The sequence below is a fragment of the Camellia sinensis genome, chromosome 9, assembly GCF_055761805.1.
Source record: "Camellia sinensis isolate YWXY chromosome 9, ASM5576180v1, whole genome shotgun sequence".
Taxonomy (NCBI): Eukaryota; Viridiplantae; Streptophyta; class Magnoliopsida; order Ericales; family Theaceae; genus Camellia; species Camellia sinensis.
The window spans coordinates 10,130,582-10,150,087 of NC_138969.1; the positions used below are offsets into that span (position 1 = coordinate 10,130,582).

Consider the following 19,506-nt stretch of genomic DNA (forward strand, 5'->3'; position numbering starts at 1 on the left):
CTTTGAAATGCTTGTGCTTCATTGACATGCCTTTTATAAGTTCTATTAGTAGTATTGTATACTGGAAGTGTTTTGACAGATATTACCCCAACTGGAATATGATGAAAAAAAGTTTCACATATTAAAAGTAATTGTTTAATTGTGACATTTTTTGTTTTTATTTTGTTCAAGCTTTAATATTTGACGAAAATAGGAAGAATATCTAGAGGTTAGCTGTGGGTTTGATTTGTCTAATTTGTTTGATAAACAGCTGGATAGGTAAAAAGGCTTTAATGTTTCACAATTTGTTTATTTATTTATTTATTTTTATTTTTATTTTTAATTTTTTGCGACGGTAACAAGATGGTCGCCAAAGATCATGTTAGTATTTTTCTTTGTTTTTTGCGACGGCAAAATAGGGGTCGCCATAAGTAGTTTAGGTGGTCGCAAATAATTTGCGACCGTTGCTTTGCCGTCGCAAAAAGTATTTGCCACCCCCATATTCGCGACCCCCATTTGCCGTCGCATGGGTCGTCGCAAAAAGTCTTTTGCGACTGTTTTTTATTATTTGCGACGGTTTATGGCGGTCGCAAAAAGTATTTTTTTTAGTAGTGTATTAAATTTCTAGGATATTTTCTTTATGCTGGTGTTCCAATAATTAGTATTAGTTTTTCTATCCTTTGTCATTCAATACAGGCATAATGCTAAGAGAATGTTTGTGATTTGTTGAAATTAAAGGTGTTGCTGGTGGGACTGCATCTGGAAAAACAACAGTTTGCAATATGATTGTTTTGCAGCTCCGTGATCAACGGATTGTTCTTGTCAGTCAAGTATTTTCCTGGCTCTCTTCCAGCTGTTAAGTACTAATAAAACCAGTAGTTATTTCTTACTATCACTACTGCACATATATTACAAACTTGAGTGATGTGATTTGCTTAAGACATCTGTTCTTACTGTCTATCATCTCAATCTAATGAATCTGCTTTGTATGCTTGAGTTTGTGAATTTTGACTATTTAGCCTAACTATCATTTGTCAGAATTTAAAATGAATTTATAGATATTATATAGATTGTTGTTGCTATTTTAAAGCATTCTTGAGCTACATTGTTTCCCGGGTTAATACTTGAGCTACTTTGCTCTCTCTCTCTCTCTCTCTCTCTCTCTCTCTCTCTCTCTTAAAGCAGATTTCTCTTAAAGCAGATGACGAAATCAGAAGATGTCTATAATCTCAAGAGTTGCTGCTCTTCTTCCGACTCTGTAACAAGACTATGAAGGATTCTTAGAATCAGAACTACTGTAACCTCAAATGTTCTTTGTAATTGCAAGAGATGAAAAACCTTTGTAGGATTCTTTCAAGAACTCCTTGTTATTGTTGCATACTTTTTTTTTTTGTAGAGAATTTTATTGAGGGAAGAAATGTAAAATAATGCATGAATGTTGAGATTTTTGTAAATATGTCTTTACGTTTATTGTATATAATATTTGAATATATATATATAATTGTAGGTTTTTTTTGTTTTTTTGTTTTTTTGCAACGGTAAGAAGATGGTCGCTAATACATTGTAGGCCTTTTTTAAACTCTTTTGCGACGGCAAAATACCAGTCGCTATAAGCAGGTTAGACGGTCGCAAATAGTTTGCGACTGCTATTTTGCGGTCGCAAAAAGTATTTGCCACCCCCACATTCGCGACCCTCATTTGCCGTCGCATGGGCCGTCGCAAAAAGTCTTTTGCGACTGTTTTTTTATTATTTGCGACGGCTTGTAGCGGTCGCAAAAGGTACTTTTTTTAGTAGTGAGAGTAATTAGCTCTAGATTTTGGGGTTATCGATGTTCAATTAATTTAATTTTTCACATGGATGATATACTTGACAAATTTTCTAATGTAAACGTTTGAATTACCAAGATAAGGCCAAGTTTCGCAACCTCCGAAAAAGTCAAAAAGTCACACAAAAAGTTAAAAAGTTATCACTATTCACCAAAAAAAATATTAAAATATTAATAAACAAATATTAATACAAATCAAAAGTTGGCCGAAATGATGACTGACGTGATGAGAGGTACCAGTGACAGAGAAAAAAAAAATTATAGTAGAATATTCACTAAATCTTAATAGTAAAGTTGGGCCCGTAGGGGTCCACCATGGGTCCCCATTTTGATAATCTGAACCGTTAATATGTAGAACTCGTGTAGTACTATATGCCTGTTAAAAATCACGTCTATCGGATATCTCTAACTACATAATCAAATCAGTTTTGTTACAGTTAACAATTAACAAAAAAAAAATAAGACGATCAGATAACTATCGATATCCAATCAACGTGATTTTTTATAAACATATATTACTCGACGAGTTCTACACATTGAACGGTTCCGATTAGAAAAACGAGACCCGGGGTGGGCTCCCACGGACCAAACAACACCATCCAATCAATCACCGAGAATGAGACAATATTTCCTCAACACTCACCCAGCCGGCTCCCCTCCATCCGTACGGCCTCCTACCCTATCTTCTCCTACACACTTATTTATTTAATTTTTTAATACACATTTTTTTTATAAAAAGTCAAAAAGTTAACCCAAACATTCATATTTTTTTCCTCAACTTTTTAGTTCAAAAAGACAAAAAGTGCACTTCTTTAGGACATCCCAAACAACCCCTAAGTTCAAAAAAAATCCTTAAAAAGCCCTCACAATAGGGTTGTTGTACCTTATGGCACAACGATCACCCCCTGTCTAAAACAATGGTGCTAACAGTTTCAACAACATTACAACCATCTCTCTACCTTTACCATTACGCCATTATTATTACTACCACCATCGCTGGCACAACTCTGGCACAACCTTTTTAACACCATTGTGATGTAAATATTACTATCATCGTCATTACCACCACTACTTTATTACCGCCACTATCACCACTACCATATAATCAACATGGTCACCATCACTCCACTCCACCCCCTTCACCAATCATCACCATCACTACATTATGATTACCAATACCATTTTTTCTGTTTGATTTTCAATTTTTAAAAATAGTTTTTTAAGTTTTCAAGTAGTATTTTTATATTTTTAATGATTTTTTAAAATATTTTAAAGTAATTTTTTAATTTTTAAATTAACTTAATCTTAATATACTTAAAAAGTAAAAAAAAAATATTAATTTTTTTTTAAAAAAAATCATTAAATACAACAAAATATAAAAAAATATATTAAATTTCATATTTTTTACATTTGGTGAATTTTTTAAACTTTTTTTCACACATATTATGCTTTTTAAACATATTTAAATTAGGTGTATTTAAAAAATTAAAAAAATTATGTAAAATATTTAAAAAAATTACAAAAATAAAAAAATTAATTTTTTTGAACAGTGAATTCATTTTTTTTTCTAAAACCAAAATGGTGAATTACAACCTACCAACATCATCACTATCTTACCATCACATAATTATGATCGTTATTATCATCACTATCTTACCATCACATAATTATGATCGTTATTATCATCACTAGCATGTAAAAACAAAAAAATAGTCTGACATCTTTTTTATCTGTATGACTTCTAATTACTGTACGAAATCAACCAGGTGGTCTCCTATCGAAAGAGCACCCTCGCGTTACCTATTAAATTTTAGGCCAGGGCTTCTGTTGGATCTGTTGAGGCCCACTACGGGTCTTGTTTTGATAATTTAAATTATTTAATATGTAAAATTCGTCGAGTATTATATGCCTGTAAAAAATCACGTTGATCGGATATCGATAGTTATGTGAACAAAACAGTTTTTTATCAACCGTTAATCTTTTCACCGTCCATTTTTTTTATACAAAACTGATTTGATCACATAGCGATCGATATCCAATCAATGTGATTTTTTACAGGCATGTAGTACTAGACGAATTCTACACATTGACGGTTCAGATTTTTAAAACGGGACCCGTGGTGGGCCCATAGGCCTAACATTACGGTCCAATCCGATCCCAGACTGGACAGAAACTGGACCCTAAATTTTACTCTGTTAGGATTTAGAATTATTCCACATTTAAGGACTCGTTTGGTAAATGATTTTTTTAGTTAAAAATTTAAAAAATCACTAAAAAAATTAAAAAGTTAACAACATATATCAAAAAGTTAAAAATTTTATTTTTTCTCTACTTTTTACACATTTTTTTGTAAAATGTTAAAAAATTATCCTAAACATATTAATTTTTTTTATATAATATTTTATTTAAAAAGTCAAAAAAATACTAAAAAAACTTATTCCTAAACGAGGCCTAAATTTTATATTATACAAATTTAATTTACATCACACAATCACTCATCTAAAAATTCTGAGTGAACGAGTCTCGAACCATAGAATTTTTCTTAGGACTTGTTTAAAAATTAATTTATTATGTATTTTAATTTCTAAAAAAAAAAAGCATATTAATTTTTTCTTAATATATATATTTGACTAAAAACTCATATTCCCAAACACTTTAATGGGTGTGGTAAGGGATTGTTTGACAAGTAATTATTTTAACTAAAAAATCACTTAAAAAGTTAAAAGGTCAGTTTGGTAGAATTTAAAAGCTGCTTATTTCAGTATTTAGCTTAATTTAAGCTAAAATATTGTGTTTGGTGTAACTTAAGTTAATCAGCTTATAACTTAAATCAAATTATTTCTTAGCTTATTTCAAAAGTTGGTCAGGGAGTGCTTAAATTTTTTACTTAAGTGTGCAGCTGGTGTGAGGGGGCTAAAATTACTTAAATGCCCTCGTCAATACCCAAATATTACTATTAATTAATATTAATATTAATTAAAAAATAAAAAATTGTATATTTCTAAAGAAAAAGAAAAAAATTAATATTAATTGAAAAATTAATTGGTATTAATTATTAATAAATTCATATTGTATATTTTTATATTAATTAAAAAAATTGTATATTTCTGAAGAAAAAGAAAAAAATCAATATTAATTAAAAAAATCAATATTAATTGGTATTAATTATTAATAAATTAATATTGTATACTTTTGTAATGAATTAATTATTAATTGATACTAATTAATAACAATTGTTGATTATTAATATTAATTGATACTAATAAAAATTAAATATTAATATTAATTTATACTAATTAATAATTTTAGTATTAATTGAGACTAATTAAGCCATTAATTGATACTAATTAATAATTTTGGTATTAATTGATACAAATTAAGGAATTAATTAATACTAATTAATTTATAATGAAAAATAATTGTGACAATAATACTTCCATTCATTTTTAGCAAATGTATCAATTTTTATATTAATTGACAAATTAATACTAATTATATTAACTTTTATTAATAAAAATTAAAACTGAAAAAAATGACAAAATAATCATTTTTATATCATATAAGGGTAGAAAAGACAATTATACAGTAAAAAACTATTTTACAGCTTATTAACCAAATACAACTCTGCTGCTTAAATTCATAATCTCACAGCTGCACTAAACAGGTTAACAGCTTATGTTTACAGCTATAAGTCATAATCTATTAAGTTATAATTTATAATAACTTTTTCACAGCTCTACCAAACGGGACCAAAATGTCATAAACATTTCAACTTGTATAAAAAGGGTTTTTCGTATTGTTTAACTTATATTTTAGTAAAAATAAAAATAAAATTTAATAAAACTAAAACATTTGTTGGGTTTTGGTCAACCTGCCAAACAAGGCACTCCAAAACAAAAACAACCACCCAGACAAAACCTAACTTTCACGTGAACAACCCACGTACACTTCCCAAGAGTTAGTGGGCAAGAAGAGGGAAAAAAAGTTTTAATTAAATAAAATAATGCATAAGATTAACAATAAAAGGGTGTGCAGTTCAGTTTGAGTTGATTTTTTTAAAAGGAAAATATCAAATGAATCACTTTTGACAGATTTGATGTGTATAAACCCATAAAGGTCATGAACCACTCACGGTCTATCACTTGAAGCACAATGCATAACTCAGCTGATGAAGTCCAGGACAGCTGGAGTCTAACATGGTACAAAGAGCCAATGACATTCAGACACACGGCAAGAGAAGGATGAACCACATCAGCAGACAAAGATCTGCAAAGTTATTGACACTGCACATCACCATTAATGCAGCCCATCACAGCATTTATTACGACAACACCTCTCCGCCGGAACAGGACCCCCTTACCCTGAGCAAGGCGAGCTACAGCATAGGCTTTCAGCAAGGAGAGCAGGTCGGAAGGGACAGCGAAATGATTGCCAAAGGATATAAGCATATGTTGTAGACAAGAAAAAAGGGTTAAGTTCTCTATCTCGAATCCTCTCCCCATATACTCTGCTTCTATTCTTAACTTGCTCGTCGGAGAGTTCGCTGGGGACTACTCCGTTCCCCGTTGAACTTGCTTGCAGATTATCTGGTGGGCTTGATCATTTGGATACGGGCTGGAGGAGCTTAGACCTGTCTTATCCATTCACTGGGACGAACAACATTAACAAGATTGATTTTTTATTTTTTTAAATTTCGTTAAGACGTGCATGCTCAAAAGCATGATTGAATATTTAAATTAATTCAAAATAATAATTTAACAGAGTTGAGAGGTTAAAAATGAGAAACATAAGAACATACAATCTTAATTTTTTTTTTTAAAATTATAATTTTAACAAAAATATTATTATTTATATTTCAAATAATATTTAACAGATCAATACAAATAATCAAATTAGAATATATATATGCGACAAAAAAGAATATCATTTAACTAATATTATTAGGCTTAAAGAGAGATTGTGTGAGCAAAAATACATATAGACGGGGTTGAATTGTTATTAGCAATTCAACAAATTTTAAATCATAAGTCGATCAACACACCTGTTTTTTATTGGTTAACTTGTCAACCCCATCAACTCACCTACTGAAATTACACGAGTTGATTTGAATGGATTTGGGGTGACAAATTTTTTACACACCTCTAATTAAAAACAGGTGAATTATAATTCAATTCCATAAACTTTGCTCAAAGATACTTTTGTTTTGGGATCAGTAATAATATAGGAGTTATTTTGAAGCATAAGTTAAATTTTAATCCATCGACTAAAAAAAAATATATATATATATATATATATTTAACATAAATAGCATATATATGTGCAATTTTCATTACACCGATACAAAATTGGGGAGTGGAGAGCCAAATCTCTAATTCCAGCCTCCAACAACCACCTCCGGTCAGTAATGAAACTAATTGCCCCGCGCTAATTCCGTTTACCAAACAAGTCCCATGGTATAGCGTTACATGGAATGATAAATATATATAAAGCATATGACTAATCTTATAACAATTAATAACATTAAGTCATATATATATATATATATATATATATAAATAGTACTACTTAGGTAGTAACTTACTAAAAGCACACTCTACTAATCCAAATTGGAATTCAAGAAAGAGGAGACCTATGAGGAGCTCCCTTTCTCCTGCTGCTGATGGAGAGAACATTCATCCCAGAGAGGAAGCCACTCCCTTTCTTCTTATTCTTCTTCTTCGTCGTCGTCTCAGGGTCATGTGAAATTCCAGAACTACCCATGACATCGCTAGAGCACGATGAGCCTTTGAACTGTAATGAGTCCTCCAGGATGAAGTTAGGGGTAATTTGGCAATCGTCGTCGAAATTGTCCATCCGGAGGCCCTCAAATTGAGAGAAGGCAAAATCTGATTCATCGAACCGGTATAGGATGCTTGATAAATCTTCCCCTTGATCCACCATGTGATCAACCTGCATTGCCCTAATGTTTTCTTAGTAATGTGCATGGTACATTGTGTTTAAGGGGAGTGTTGGGGTTCTTTGGCCCACCTTTATAGGCCAAATTCATTTATCTTGTAAGACTTATTGAGTAGCTTATTATCAAAAATCAATAGCAATATGATCAGATCACATTTGTTTTTTTAAAAATAGAGCAACGTGATCCGATTAATCTGATTTTTTTCATAAATAAGAGTGGTGATTTAGAGCACTAAATTTGGAGCTCTAAGAATACCACTAATGAGGTGGCAATGTAAAGAAAAAAAAAATAAAACAAAACAAAGACCAAACTATCATTTCAATGGTGGGATCCACATGATGCCACATCATTAGTGGTGCATTAGTGTTGCTAAATTAGTGGTACGAAGTATTTTTCTAAAAATAAAGAGTGCAAAGTATCAAATTCACAGTGTATATAGCTTCACACTATACTAAGTTTGAATATACACCAATCGCTATATTTTATTTTTCAGATAATTTTTTGGATTACTTTTTATAATTCTGTAGTTTGTTTTTACTTTTTTTAATAAAATAATAATAATTAGGAACATGAAATTTGACCTTGCATGAAAGAGAACAGAAGTGAAAAGGGTCCTGGAGAATCCTATCACAGTTGAAGCAAAAGTTGGAAGAGCCCTTGCAAGACCTTGACTGTGCCCTCTGATTCAAGAATATCACTTTGGCACTGTTAATAGTATATGGCTGCCAAACAAGGAATAACACTCATATATCTTGTCTTGTGCATCACAAATGACCACAAGGTCAATAACCCCCCACACACACATACATATATATAAAGTCTAATCTGATAATAAACAAATTGATCACAAAATAAGACATAATATAATCCTCTCACGTGAGATAAGTCTTACTTTTTTGTGAATCCTATACTTACGTGAGAAAATTATGTTATGTTATGTGATTAATATATGTGTAAGTAAAAGAATTGTATATGTATACTCAATTCTTTTACTAGCAGCTCTATTGCCAAGGCAATAGTAGCTGTTGCCAGGACAGAGTCCAATTCCTCTGGCTCTGGCAGTAGGACTTTTGTGTAAAGGTGGGCCAATCTTCAGTGTTGCTAGGGCAACAATTTATAAAATTACCCTTCTAAGGGACAATTTTGTCATGGGTAATGATACATCCCACTAAAAGTGGTGCTCTAAAGCACCACTAATGAGTTGGCAAGCACTTTAATCAAAAAAAAAAAAAAAAAACAAGACACAAGCAGTGGGTCCCGTCCACTGCCACATCATTAGTGGTGCTTTTAGAGCACCACTTTTAGTGGTCTCAAGTATTATTGTTTTGTCATTATGCAAAAGACGAGTAAAAATAGGGACACCTTTTTAACTAACTTTTACTTCCTTTCAAGTTTTGACTATTGATAAATAAAAAATAAAAAGAGTTAAAAAATCTCGCCTAAAAGACCACAAAAATATAAAAATTATAAACCAATTGAGAAACTGCTCATAAAAACCTAACTACTTAAAAAGCCAATGCTCTTGATTTAGGAAGATTTTATCAATATATATATATATATATATATATTTTAAAAATTGTCAGTATAGAAGGATGGGGTCGATTTATCTCCATTCAATTCAAAATAAAAAAGTTAATTAAAATAATTTATTATTTTTAAAATATCATTATTATCACATCTGTTAAATTTAAAATTATCTATACTCTCAATTTGTAACCTTGTGATCTCATAGGTTATCACTACTAAGATAAGGATAATGTAAAACTAATTAAAATTTCAATGAAAATTAAACAAAATTGTCAAATTAAACAATCATTATCATATTTTCCCTTTATTTAACAGTCAAATTGAATATTGTATAGTATATTAATATACCTGAATGTAGGAACAGTCAATGAGCTTCTCGAGGTCGTCCAATCTAATAACATCATGGTAGACATATCTTCTCACCTGTCACATGGAATCAAAGCTTGAATAATTGGGAACTATCAAAATCTCTACTTTTTCCACTATGAAAATTCACCAAATTTATGTTTAAAAAAAAATAGGGAAATATCATACTAATGATACTAAACATTATAAGTATTAAAATATTAAATTATAAACTTTTTCATAATTGTGTAAATATTTTTCTGAAACACACCTGACTTGTGTGTAATTTCTCTTAAAAGAATTGTCAACTAATATGATTTAATAATAGGAGAAATTTCAATTCAATTTAAAGTCATAATCTTTTTCATGCATATGTAATATCTTTTTAAAAATACCACCTAGTGATAATTTCTCTTTAATAATGTTGACGTTTGATTGAAATACTATTTGGAATCATCGAATAGTTAAGTTGTGATTGGCTTCTTTTGAGTTAATTAGAGATTAAATTCAATTAATCTTGAATGGAGTCCACTTTTGAAGTGTAAGGAAATTTTTAAAGAACAGAAGAACACAGATGTAAGATAAAAAGTTAGTCCCACATGTGAACTCTATTTATGTGGGTTCTATACCTTTATCACATATTTATGAGTAATTTTGGGAAAATCTTCACTGTGGATAACATATCTATCACCTAAATTGAATTGGACCTCCGGTTAACTTAATAGGAGAGAATCCAATCTCAATTACAATTATGCATAATCAAAATTCATTTAAAACTAATAATATGTAAATAAAAATTACATATATATATATATATAATACATACAAAATAATGTATCGGAATTATTAAGGGGTTATTTGAGGTGTCCTAAATAAGTACACTTTTTATTTTTTTAGACTAAAAAATTGAGAAAAAAAATATGGATATTTGGGTTAACTTTTTAACTTTTTATGGAAAAATGTGTATTAAAAAAGGGAGCTTTTTTGATAAATTCACTTTCTAAGAGCATCTCCAACCGTGAATCAAAAATTTCACCAATTCTGAGTTCAAAAATGACCATTTCCTGAATTTGATACTTCAGGCTCCAACGGTTCACCTTCACCAAATCTATCCCGGGACAACCGGGTGGTCGACCGGCCGGTTGACCGGTTAGGCCAAAAAATTTTTTTTTTTTTTTTTTTTTTGCGAATTGTCTGAACTTTTTTTGAACTTTCTGAACTTTTTTCGGGACAACCGGGGTGGTCGACCGGCCGGTCAACCGGTTGACCGGTTAGGCAAAAAATTTTTTTTTTTTTTTTTTTTAACGGTTTGAACTATTTTTTCTGAACTGTTTGAATCTTTTACTGGTTGACCGGTTGGTCAACCGGCCGGGCAACCGGTTGGTCGACCGGTGTAGCATTTTCAACGGTCAGTAACAGTGATTTGGTAAAATCTGTGTCTTGATCTCAGTTTGATGTCTTGTTTGCTGAATTCTCATTTTTGTATGACTTTGGTGCAACCGTTGGAGCGTGAAAAAGTGGGTTTTTCATCAAAATTTAAATCTGATGCTGGGTTTGGTTCAGCGTTGGAGATGGTCTAAGAGCTTTATTCCATCCAACCCATATTTTTTTTTACTATTCCATTAGGTCCTATTTTAGATAAGAAGACCAAAATACCCTTTTCATCTATTTATGTTCTATTTAGTTCACATTATTTTCTTATGTTTCAATAAATCTTATGGGTGACATAATTACCAAAATACCCCTAATGTGAATGTTCACACCGTCAATGTGAATGTTCATATCGTCAATGTGTAGGGGAGCGACCCATGTCGATCCTCGTGGGTGCCTGGAAAAATTCGAGTCGGGCCAGGCCCGCCCCGGCCCGTTAACAATGTGAATATTCACATTGACATGTGAATATTCACATTAATAAGAGTGTAAAATTGGTCCGCATCCCGTGGCGGCGCGAAACCCGCCAACGGCCCATGGGCGGTCCGGCCCGTTGACAATGTAAATATTCACATTGACATGTTAACATTCACATTGATAAGAGTACAAAATTAATCTGTGGCCCATGGGCGGCCAAAAGCCTGCTCGAGGCCCAGGGCGGGCCCGGCCCGTTGACGAATATTCACATTGACATGTTAACATTCACATTGATAGAAGTGTAAAATTAACCCGCGCCTCGTGGCTGCCCGAAACTCGCCCACGGCCCGTGGACGGCCCGGGAGAGGCCCGGCCCGGCTTATTGACAATGTGAATATTCACATTGATAAGAGTATAAAATTGGCTAGCGGCCCAGGGCGGGCCCGACCCGGCCCGTTGATAATGTGAATATTCACATTGACATGTCAACATTCACATTGATAAGAGTGTAAAATTGACCCGCAGCTCGTAGGCGGCCCGAAGCCCGACCGCAGCCCGAGGCGGTCTTGGCCCGACCCGTGACAATGTGAATATTCACATTGACATGTTAACATTAACATTGATAAGAGTGTAAAATTTGCCCGCTGCCCGAAGCTTGCCCGCGGCCCGGGATAGGCCCGGCCCGACCCGTTGACAATGTGAATATTCACATTGACATGTTAACATGCACATTAATAGAAATATAGAATTGGCTCGCGGCCCATGGGCTGCCCGAAGCCTGCCTACGGCCCGGGGTAGGCTCGTTTGGGTCCGGGCTTGAACATGTCCGAGACCCTAGGCTAGGGCCTAGGCCATCACTTTGAAGCCTGGCCCGACCAATCAACCCGCTTAAAGCCCATTCAAGGCTCGGTCCGAGGCCCAGCCTGCCCGAGGCGCAATGTCTTTTTTTGTGGAAAATAATAAAATTTTGATAGAAAAAATTAAAAAGAATTAAAAAAAAAATGGCCAAGCCAGCCCAAGCCCGACCTAAGCTCGAGGTTAGGCCCAAGCCCACCGGCTCGATCCATCGGCCCGTCCAAAGCCCAAATATCCTTGTGCCAGAGATAGGGCCTGGGGCTAATTTTTTGGCCCGTTGGCCGGGCCGGGCCGGGCCAGCCCTAATTTTTTCGGACACCCACGAAGCTCGATATGGGCCGGCCCGGGCCTCTACGCATTGATGATATGAACATTCACATTGACGATGTGAACATTCACATTATGAGTATTTTGGTAATTATGTCACCCATAGGACTTATTGAAACATAAGAAAATAATGTGAACTAAATAGAATATAAGTAGATGAAAATAGTATTTTGGTTTTCTCACCTCAAATAGGACTTAATGGAATAGTCAAAAAGAACGTAGGCTGCCCGAAGCCCGCCTGCGGTTCGGGAAAGGCTCGTTTGGGCTCGGGCTCGAGCCTAGTTCGAGACCCTAGGCTAGGGCCTGGGCCATCACTTTGAAGCCCGGCCCAGCCCAGCCCATCGACCCAGTTAAGGTCCATTCAAGGCTCGGTCCAAGGCCCGGCTTGCGCCGAGACCTAGTGTCTTTCTTTGTGGAAAATAATAAAATTTTGGTAGAAAAAATTAAAAAAAAAATGGCTAGGCCCAGGCCCATCGGCTCGGGCCCGGACCCAAACGAGCTTGCCCCGGGCCGCGGGCCAATTCTACATTCCTATCAATGTACATGTTAACATGTCAATGTGAATATTTACATTATCAACGGGCTGGGCCTACCCCGGGCCGCGGGCAAGCTTCGGGCAGCGAGGAAATTTTACACTCCTATCAATGTTAATGTTAACATGTCACTGTGAATGTTCACAATGTCACGGGTCGGGCTACGGTTGGGCTTCGGGCCGCCCACGAGCTGCGTGCCAATTTTACACTCTTATCAATGTGAATGTTAACATGTCAATGTGAATATTCACATTGTCAACGGGCCGGGTCGGGCCTGCCCTAGGCCGCTGGCCAATTTTACACTCTTATCAATGTGAATGTTAACATGTCAATGTGAATATTCACATTGTTAACAAGCTGGGCCGGGCTTGCCCCAGGCCGCCCACGGGCCGTGGGTAGGTTTCCAGCAGCCACGGGACGCGGGCTAATTTTACACTTCTATCAATGTGAATGTTAACATGTCAATGTGCATATTTACATTGTTAACGGGTCGCGGGAGGGCTTTTGGCCGCCCATGGGCGGCGGGCCAATTTTATACTCTTATCAATGTAAATGTTAACATGTCAATGTGAATATTCACATTGTTAACGGGCCGGACAGGGCACGCCCTGGGCCGCTCATGGGCCGCCGACGGGTTTCGCGCCGTCACGGGACGCCGGCCAATTTTACACTCCTATTAATGTGAATGTTAACATGCCAATGTGAATATTCACATTGTCAACGGGCCGGGCCCGCTCGTCTCGCGAGCGGGTTTCGGGCTGCCCACGGGCCAATTTTACATTTCTACCAATGTGAATTTTAAAATATGAATGTTCACATCATAAAATTGCTAACCATTCAAAAAATATTTATAAGGATATCAAAATTAAATATAAGGGCATAAGTGTCTAAGAAAATAGTGTAAATCAAGAAAAATGACTTTATGGAATAAAACTATACATACATGAGACTAAATGGGTTTAAAATTCCTTCATAAACTTCTTGGGTTAAAACACTTCTAAATGGGATTTATCAATAAAAATCCCATTAAAAAATTGTATAAATTAGTGTGTAGGAAAAAATTAAAATTGGAAGTTGTGCAGTCGTAATTTTTGACTTTTGATGAATAGTGATAACTTTTTAATTTTTTGAGTAATTTTTTAACAACTTGCCAAATTTGACCTAATGTATCACTTTAAAACGATATCGAAATTGCCATTCTCAATGACACATTACTCTCGTGAATAATTCTATACAAAAATTCTATAAAAATAATACTTTCCTTTGCTTAATAGCTTCTTAGTTGTAATTTGTGTTGAAGCATCTTTTTCTTGATGTTTTCCTTCTCTTTTTTTCCTTTTATTTTTTGAGATTTTTTAAATTAAGGTAAATCTTCAGCTTTTACAACTACCTCAAAACTTCGGTGTAAATAAAGTTAGGCAACCAACTTTCCATCATTTATTTTTCTCTGATACGAAAATTTTAAAAATAAAAAAATTAAAATTTGAAATAGAGATTTTTGGGAAGTAAAAACAAAATATACTAGAAATGAGGTTTTGGACAATTGGGTCAAACTTTCACTTTCATGAAAGCAACAGCTAAGAGGAAAGCAACAGCTAAAATGGAACTTTTGCAGGGAAAAATGGATAATAATAATAAAAAAAGTCTTCTAAATATGGGAAACAAAACAAAACTAAAAAGTGGAAATCAATGGTCCAAAGGATGAGCATGACACACCATTTTTAGAATTACCCATTAAAGAATTCAACAAGAAAATCAATCTTTTTTATGTTTCATTAAGAAAAAAAAATTGATAAATTTTAGAGGAAATTACACTGACATGACATATGTCAATCAAAAATTATTTATAAATAAATAAAAAATATTATAAATATTAATAATTAATGTTGTAAATTTTTACATTGGAAATCTTAAATTAGATAATTTAGATAATAACAAATACATCCTAGAATCTTTATGTTTTATTAAGAAAAAATGATAGATTTTACATAGAAAACCTTAAATTAGATAATCAATATAGAGTTAATTACACTTTGCTCCACCACAAATACCATTAATGTCTCAGTTTTAAAATCGTACATTTAAAAACTTTAAATATAAAAATCATATAAATATATTTTTTTTAGAGTAAAAATGAAACAATTTTTATAATTAAGAATTTTAAATTTAAGTAAGAAAAAATGATGTTAAGTGATAATTAAGGAGTAAAGTATCATTATTTTAATTTTTTATTTTTTGTAAATAAATAAAACAATAATTATAAATATAAAAAAAAATATTATATCAAATTGGGCAACTAAAACAATAGCTAGAAATCCCAATTAACTGACTCAAGAAAAGGGCATAGAATGATGAGAATTACCCAAAAAAGCACACAAAGATGTGCATAATTCGAAATATATATTTTCCCAAGAAACAAGCTGGATAATTGAAGAAAGTAGTGTAAATTTTCCAAGAAACAAGGCGGGACATTGAAGAAAAGGATGAAGTGAAGTTCCTATATATATATATATATATATATAAGCCCACTAGAAGAATCAGAGCAAACCACCAAACACCCAGAATTCATGAAAATTATTGAGACTTTTTCACAGAATTCATGGGATCAAAGTGATCATGAGCTCAAGAAAGACATGAAAAGTAGTACCAAAAACAGAAATTCAACCATGTGAAGCACTAAATCCAAAAATTCAAAGATACCCACTAAAATTCAAACAAAAAGCACATATGGGTTTGTAATTGAATTTGCTCATAATTGACTATAACTGTATATCTATATAGCTGAAGTAGGGATGGGAGTGATTGAAAAGAAGTGCCAAAAACAAATTGAACCATTTGAAGCATCAAACCCAAAAATTGAAAGATACCCAGAAGAGAGAAGAGGAAAATCAAAGATGGGTTTGAATTGAACTTGCTCATAATTGACAACAGCCATGTATATATGTATATATATATATATAGGCCAAGTAGGGGATGAGATGAGAGTGATTGAAAAGAAGAGCCAAAAACAAATTGAACCATTTGAAACATCAAACCAAAAAATTCAAAGATACCCAGTAAAGAAAACAGAAAAAGAGAAGATGGATTTGAAATGAATTTGCTTATAATTGACTTATATAACTATAGCTGTATATATAGAGATAGATAGATGGATACCTGAAGTAGGGGATGAGAGTGATGAGAGGGAAGACAGTGAGGGCAAAAGCTTTGACAACAATCCAAGCAGAAGATGTTCTTCTCATTCTTCCTATGGTTCTGGTGGACTCCACATGTTGCAAAGAATGTCTCACCCATTAGCCCTTCTAGCCATGCAGGCTTCATCACCATGTCTCCTCCTCCTCCACCATCACCACCTCCACCACCACCTCCTGATGATGATGATTCTCTCACCATTTCTCTCTCTCCTCTCTCTAAAATCTAAGTCTATATATATATTAGTGTGTTAGATAGTATTATAAGGTATGTAAAGACAGTGAGAGAGAGAGAGAGAGAGAGAGAGAGGAGTTAGGTTCACATGCTTTGGCAAACCCTACCCACAAAGATCCTCCTGTATTTATAGCGGAGGTTCCAGCAATTGGTGTCGTTTTCACATAATATATACAGAAATCCCCACAAAATACAAAATATACCCACTTACATACATCTATATATGTGTATGCATATGTGTATATGTGTATATGATGAGAGAGAGAGAGAGAGAGAGAGAGAGAGAGAGAGAGAGTACTGGACGAATGGTGTGGTGCGGCCTGCTGCAGAGTGGTGTTTATGGCGGGAAGCCAGCCCACCAATGTGTACTTTTTTTTTTTCTTTTTTCTTGCAAAAATACAAAACCATTTTTCAGAGGGAGTTGATTTGGGCACCACACCATTGAGCACCCTCATCTACCCTTTTTTGACTAAAATACCCCTCGAGTTCAGTAATTAAATTACAGAGTTCAACTAATGAACAATTAAAAACATTTATTTTTTAATATATCAGAGTACATAATACTTGAATGAATAAATTACTTGATAGATAATAAAAAAAAAATGAAAAACCACTAAAATGAACTTGACTAGACCCATAACCCCTTGGACTAGAATCAGGATTCTCTTTGAGGTTCTTACTTGACTTCTATTTGCTGTGTTATTGGGCTTACTTTTAGGTCCAATTTCGATAATTCGAACTGTTCATATTTTAAGATTGGTTGAGTATATTATACCTGTAAAAAATCAAGTTGATCGAATATTAGAAAGCATGTGTTCGAAAAACTAACTAAAAACTAATTATTTTAAAAAAATTTAATAAATAGTTTTTCGAACACATACTTTTTGATATTCGATCAATTTGATTACAGATATGATATACTCAATAAATCTTAAAATGTCAACGGTTCAGATTTTCGAAACTGGGCCTAAAAGTAGGCCCAATAACATAGCAAGTAGGAAGTCAAGTAAGAATCTCAAGGAGAGGATCCTGATTCCATCGACTAGACTACCCAAGAAAGAAAGCCTCTTCCTTTGGTAAATTTTTTTTTAACTTTCATTTTTTATAACTTAAATTTTAATAGTGCATGTTAAACTATTATGAGTTAATTACATTAATAGTCCTTATAGTTTGGGACTTATGTCACTTTAGTTTTTGACTTTTCAATTGTGACACATTTGACTCTAAATTTTGAATCTGGTTTCAAATAAAGGCAATTGAAAATATTATTAGATTTTTCAAGAGTAAAATCATCAAGTTGATAAAATATAAACTAATTTGACAAAAATAAATGTCAAAAAAATATTTTTTATTTTTTAAAAATTATTTTTATCCACCAATGATAAAATTATGTAAAATTAATAAAAATTACATGATTAAGTTTTTAAAATTAATTTTACATGATTATCATCCAAACACATAATAAAAATTATTTCGGTAAAAAAAAATTAAATGTCTAAAATATTTATCAATTTTACATAATTTTATTTTTAGTAGGTAGAAATAATTTTTAAAAATTCAAAAATATTTGTTTGACATTTGTTTTTGTCAAATTAGTTTATATTTTATCAAATTGACAATTTTACCCTTAAAAAATCTAATTATATATTCAATTGTCCTTATTTGGAATAAGATTCAAAATTTATGGTTAAATGTGTCACAATTGAAAAGTCAGGAACCAAAGTGACACAAAGCCCAAACTATAGGGACTATTTGTGTAATTTGTCCAACTATTATACTTTTAAAAGAGTTTGAGATGTTTGAAAGAGAGTTTGGAAACTAATTATTTTAGTTAATTTTTAAATTTTTTTATTAGGTAGTGATAGAGAATTCTAAAACTAGAGTTATAATATGAGCTCCAGTGATGTAAGAAAGAGAGAAAAAAAAAAAAAAAAAAAAAAAGCCAAAATATCACATTACTATGTGGGACTCGTCATTAGAGTTCTATTAAAACTCCCAACTCCTAAACATTATTGGTTTTTATTTAAAGATGTGTAAAAAAAGAAAAGAGAATGATGTGGTTTAATTAATGTTTTAATTTTTTGATTATTTTATCTAAAAAATCAACACTCCAGACAGGGCCTTATTAGTGTTTGTATTTGAAATTATATATTTTTGTTAAAAAATTACTACTCCTTCTATCTAAAAATATTAATCTCTTATATTATATTTTATTGTCTTAAAATATTAGTCTCTTCTCAAAAATCAAACACTACATTAATATTAATTTCTTATTTTATTCTTTTTTAAAATTTATTAATATTAATATATACAAAAAGTATAATTATGATAATTGATGTTTCAAAAAAATTGCACTTTTTAATTTTAAAACAAAGGATAATTTTGAAAAGTTAATATTTTTAAAGTCTAATAATTATATTATTAAAAAAATTAAATTTTTCAAAGAGGATAAATATTTTAGGACGGAGGGTGTAGTACATATTTTGTAATTTTTTTTATAATGGCCTGGTTTGAAAAGTTGACTATTTATGTTATTTTAGTTTTTAATTATATTATTAGGCTAAAATTTTTATATTTAAAAAGATAATTAAATTATTTTATAATTAAATATGATATTTATAAAAAAATAAATAATTATTATAAATTTAATATAAAATTTTATTTTATTAACTATTTTAACATATTTTGTCTTTTTTATAAATTTTAACATTAAAAAAAAAAATCATAAACTCACTTCTGCCAATATAAAATTTTTGAGAAGGCTTGTCTCTTTTTAGGTCAAAGAGGAGTAGCCCTACCTCGTTATATACAAGCTAGTGATATGACAAGAATGTCCTTTATTATTATTTTTTTAGGATAAATTACAAATACATTCCTTAATGTT

The 19,506-nt window shown here is 32.3% G+C and overlaps 1 protein-coding gene across 3 annotated transcripts; it reads right to left on the reverse strand.

The window, feature by feature from the left end:
* Nucleotides 1-7,072: 7,072 nt before the first annotated feature.
* LOC114259651 (protein RGF1 INDUCIBLE TRANSCRIPTION FACTOR 1) lies at nt 7,073-16,987 on the reverse strand. Of its 3 annotated transcripts, none has more exons than XM_028199679.2 (4): nt 16,353-16,987; nt 9,637-9,711; nt 8,343-8,483; nt 7,073-7,754 (listed from the first exon to the last, which is right to left on the reverse strand). In XM_028199679.2, exons 1-4 carry the CDS (start codon nt 16,587-16,589, stop codon nt 7,419-7,421), a joined length of 789 nt encoding a protein of 262 aa, XP_028055480.1. In that variant the 5' UTR covers nt 16,590-16,987; the 3' UTR covers nt 7,073-7,418. The 3 variants fall into 3 exon arrangements, with proteins under 3 accessions (XP_028055480.1, XP_028055481.1, XP_082742219.1); XM_082886093.1 differs by having other exon boundaries at nt 7,211-7,754; nt 8,343-8,441; nt 16,353-16,722; XM_028199680.2 differs by lacking the exon at nt 8,343-8,483 and having other exon boundaries at nt 16,353-16,895.
* Between the last annotated feature and the right edge of the window lie 2,519 nt (nt 16,988-19,506).

What these genes read in the sequence shown, in the direction of transcription:
- LOC114259651 (XM_028199679.2), bottom strand. Translation starts at nt 16,589, where the DNA reads ATGGTGAGAGAATCATCATCATCAGGAGGTGGTGGTGGAGGTGGTGAT. An exon ending in ACTCTCATCCCCTACTTCAG is followed by an intron (nt 9,712 to 16,352) that starts GTATCCATCTAT and finishes TCCATGTGACAG; the next exon opens with GTGAGAAGATATGTCTACCA. An exon ending in TTGACTGTTCCTACATTCAG is followed by an intron (nt 8,484 to 9,636) that starts GTATATTAATAT and finishes CTTGTTTGGCAG; the next exon opens with CCATATACTATTAACAGTGC.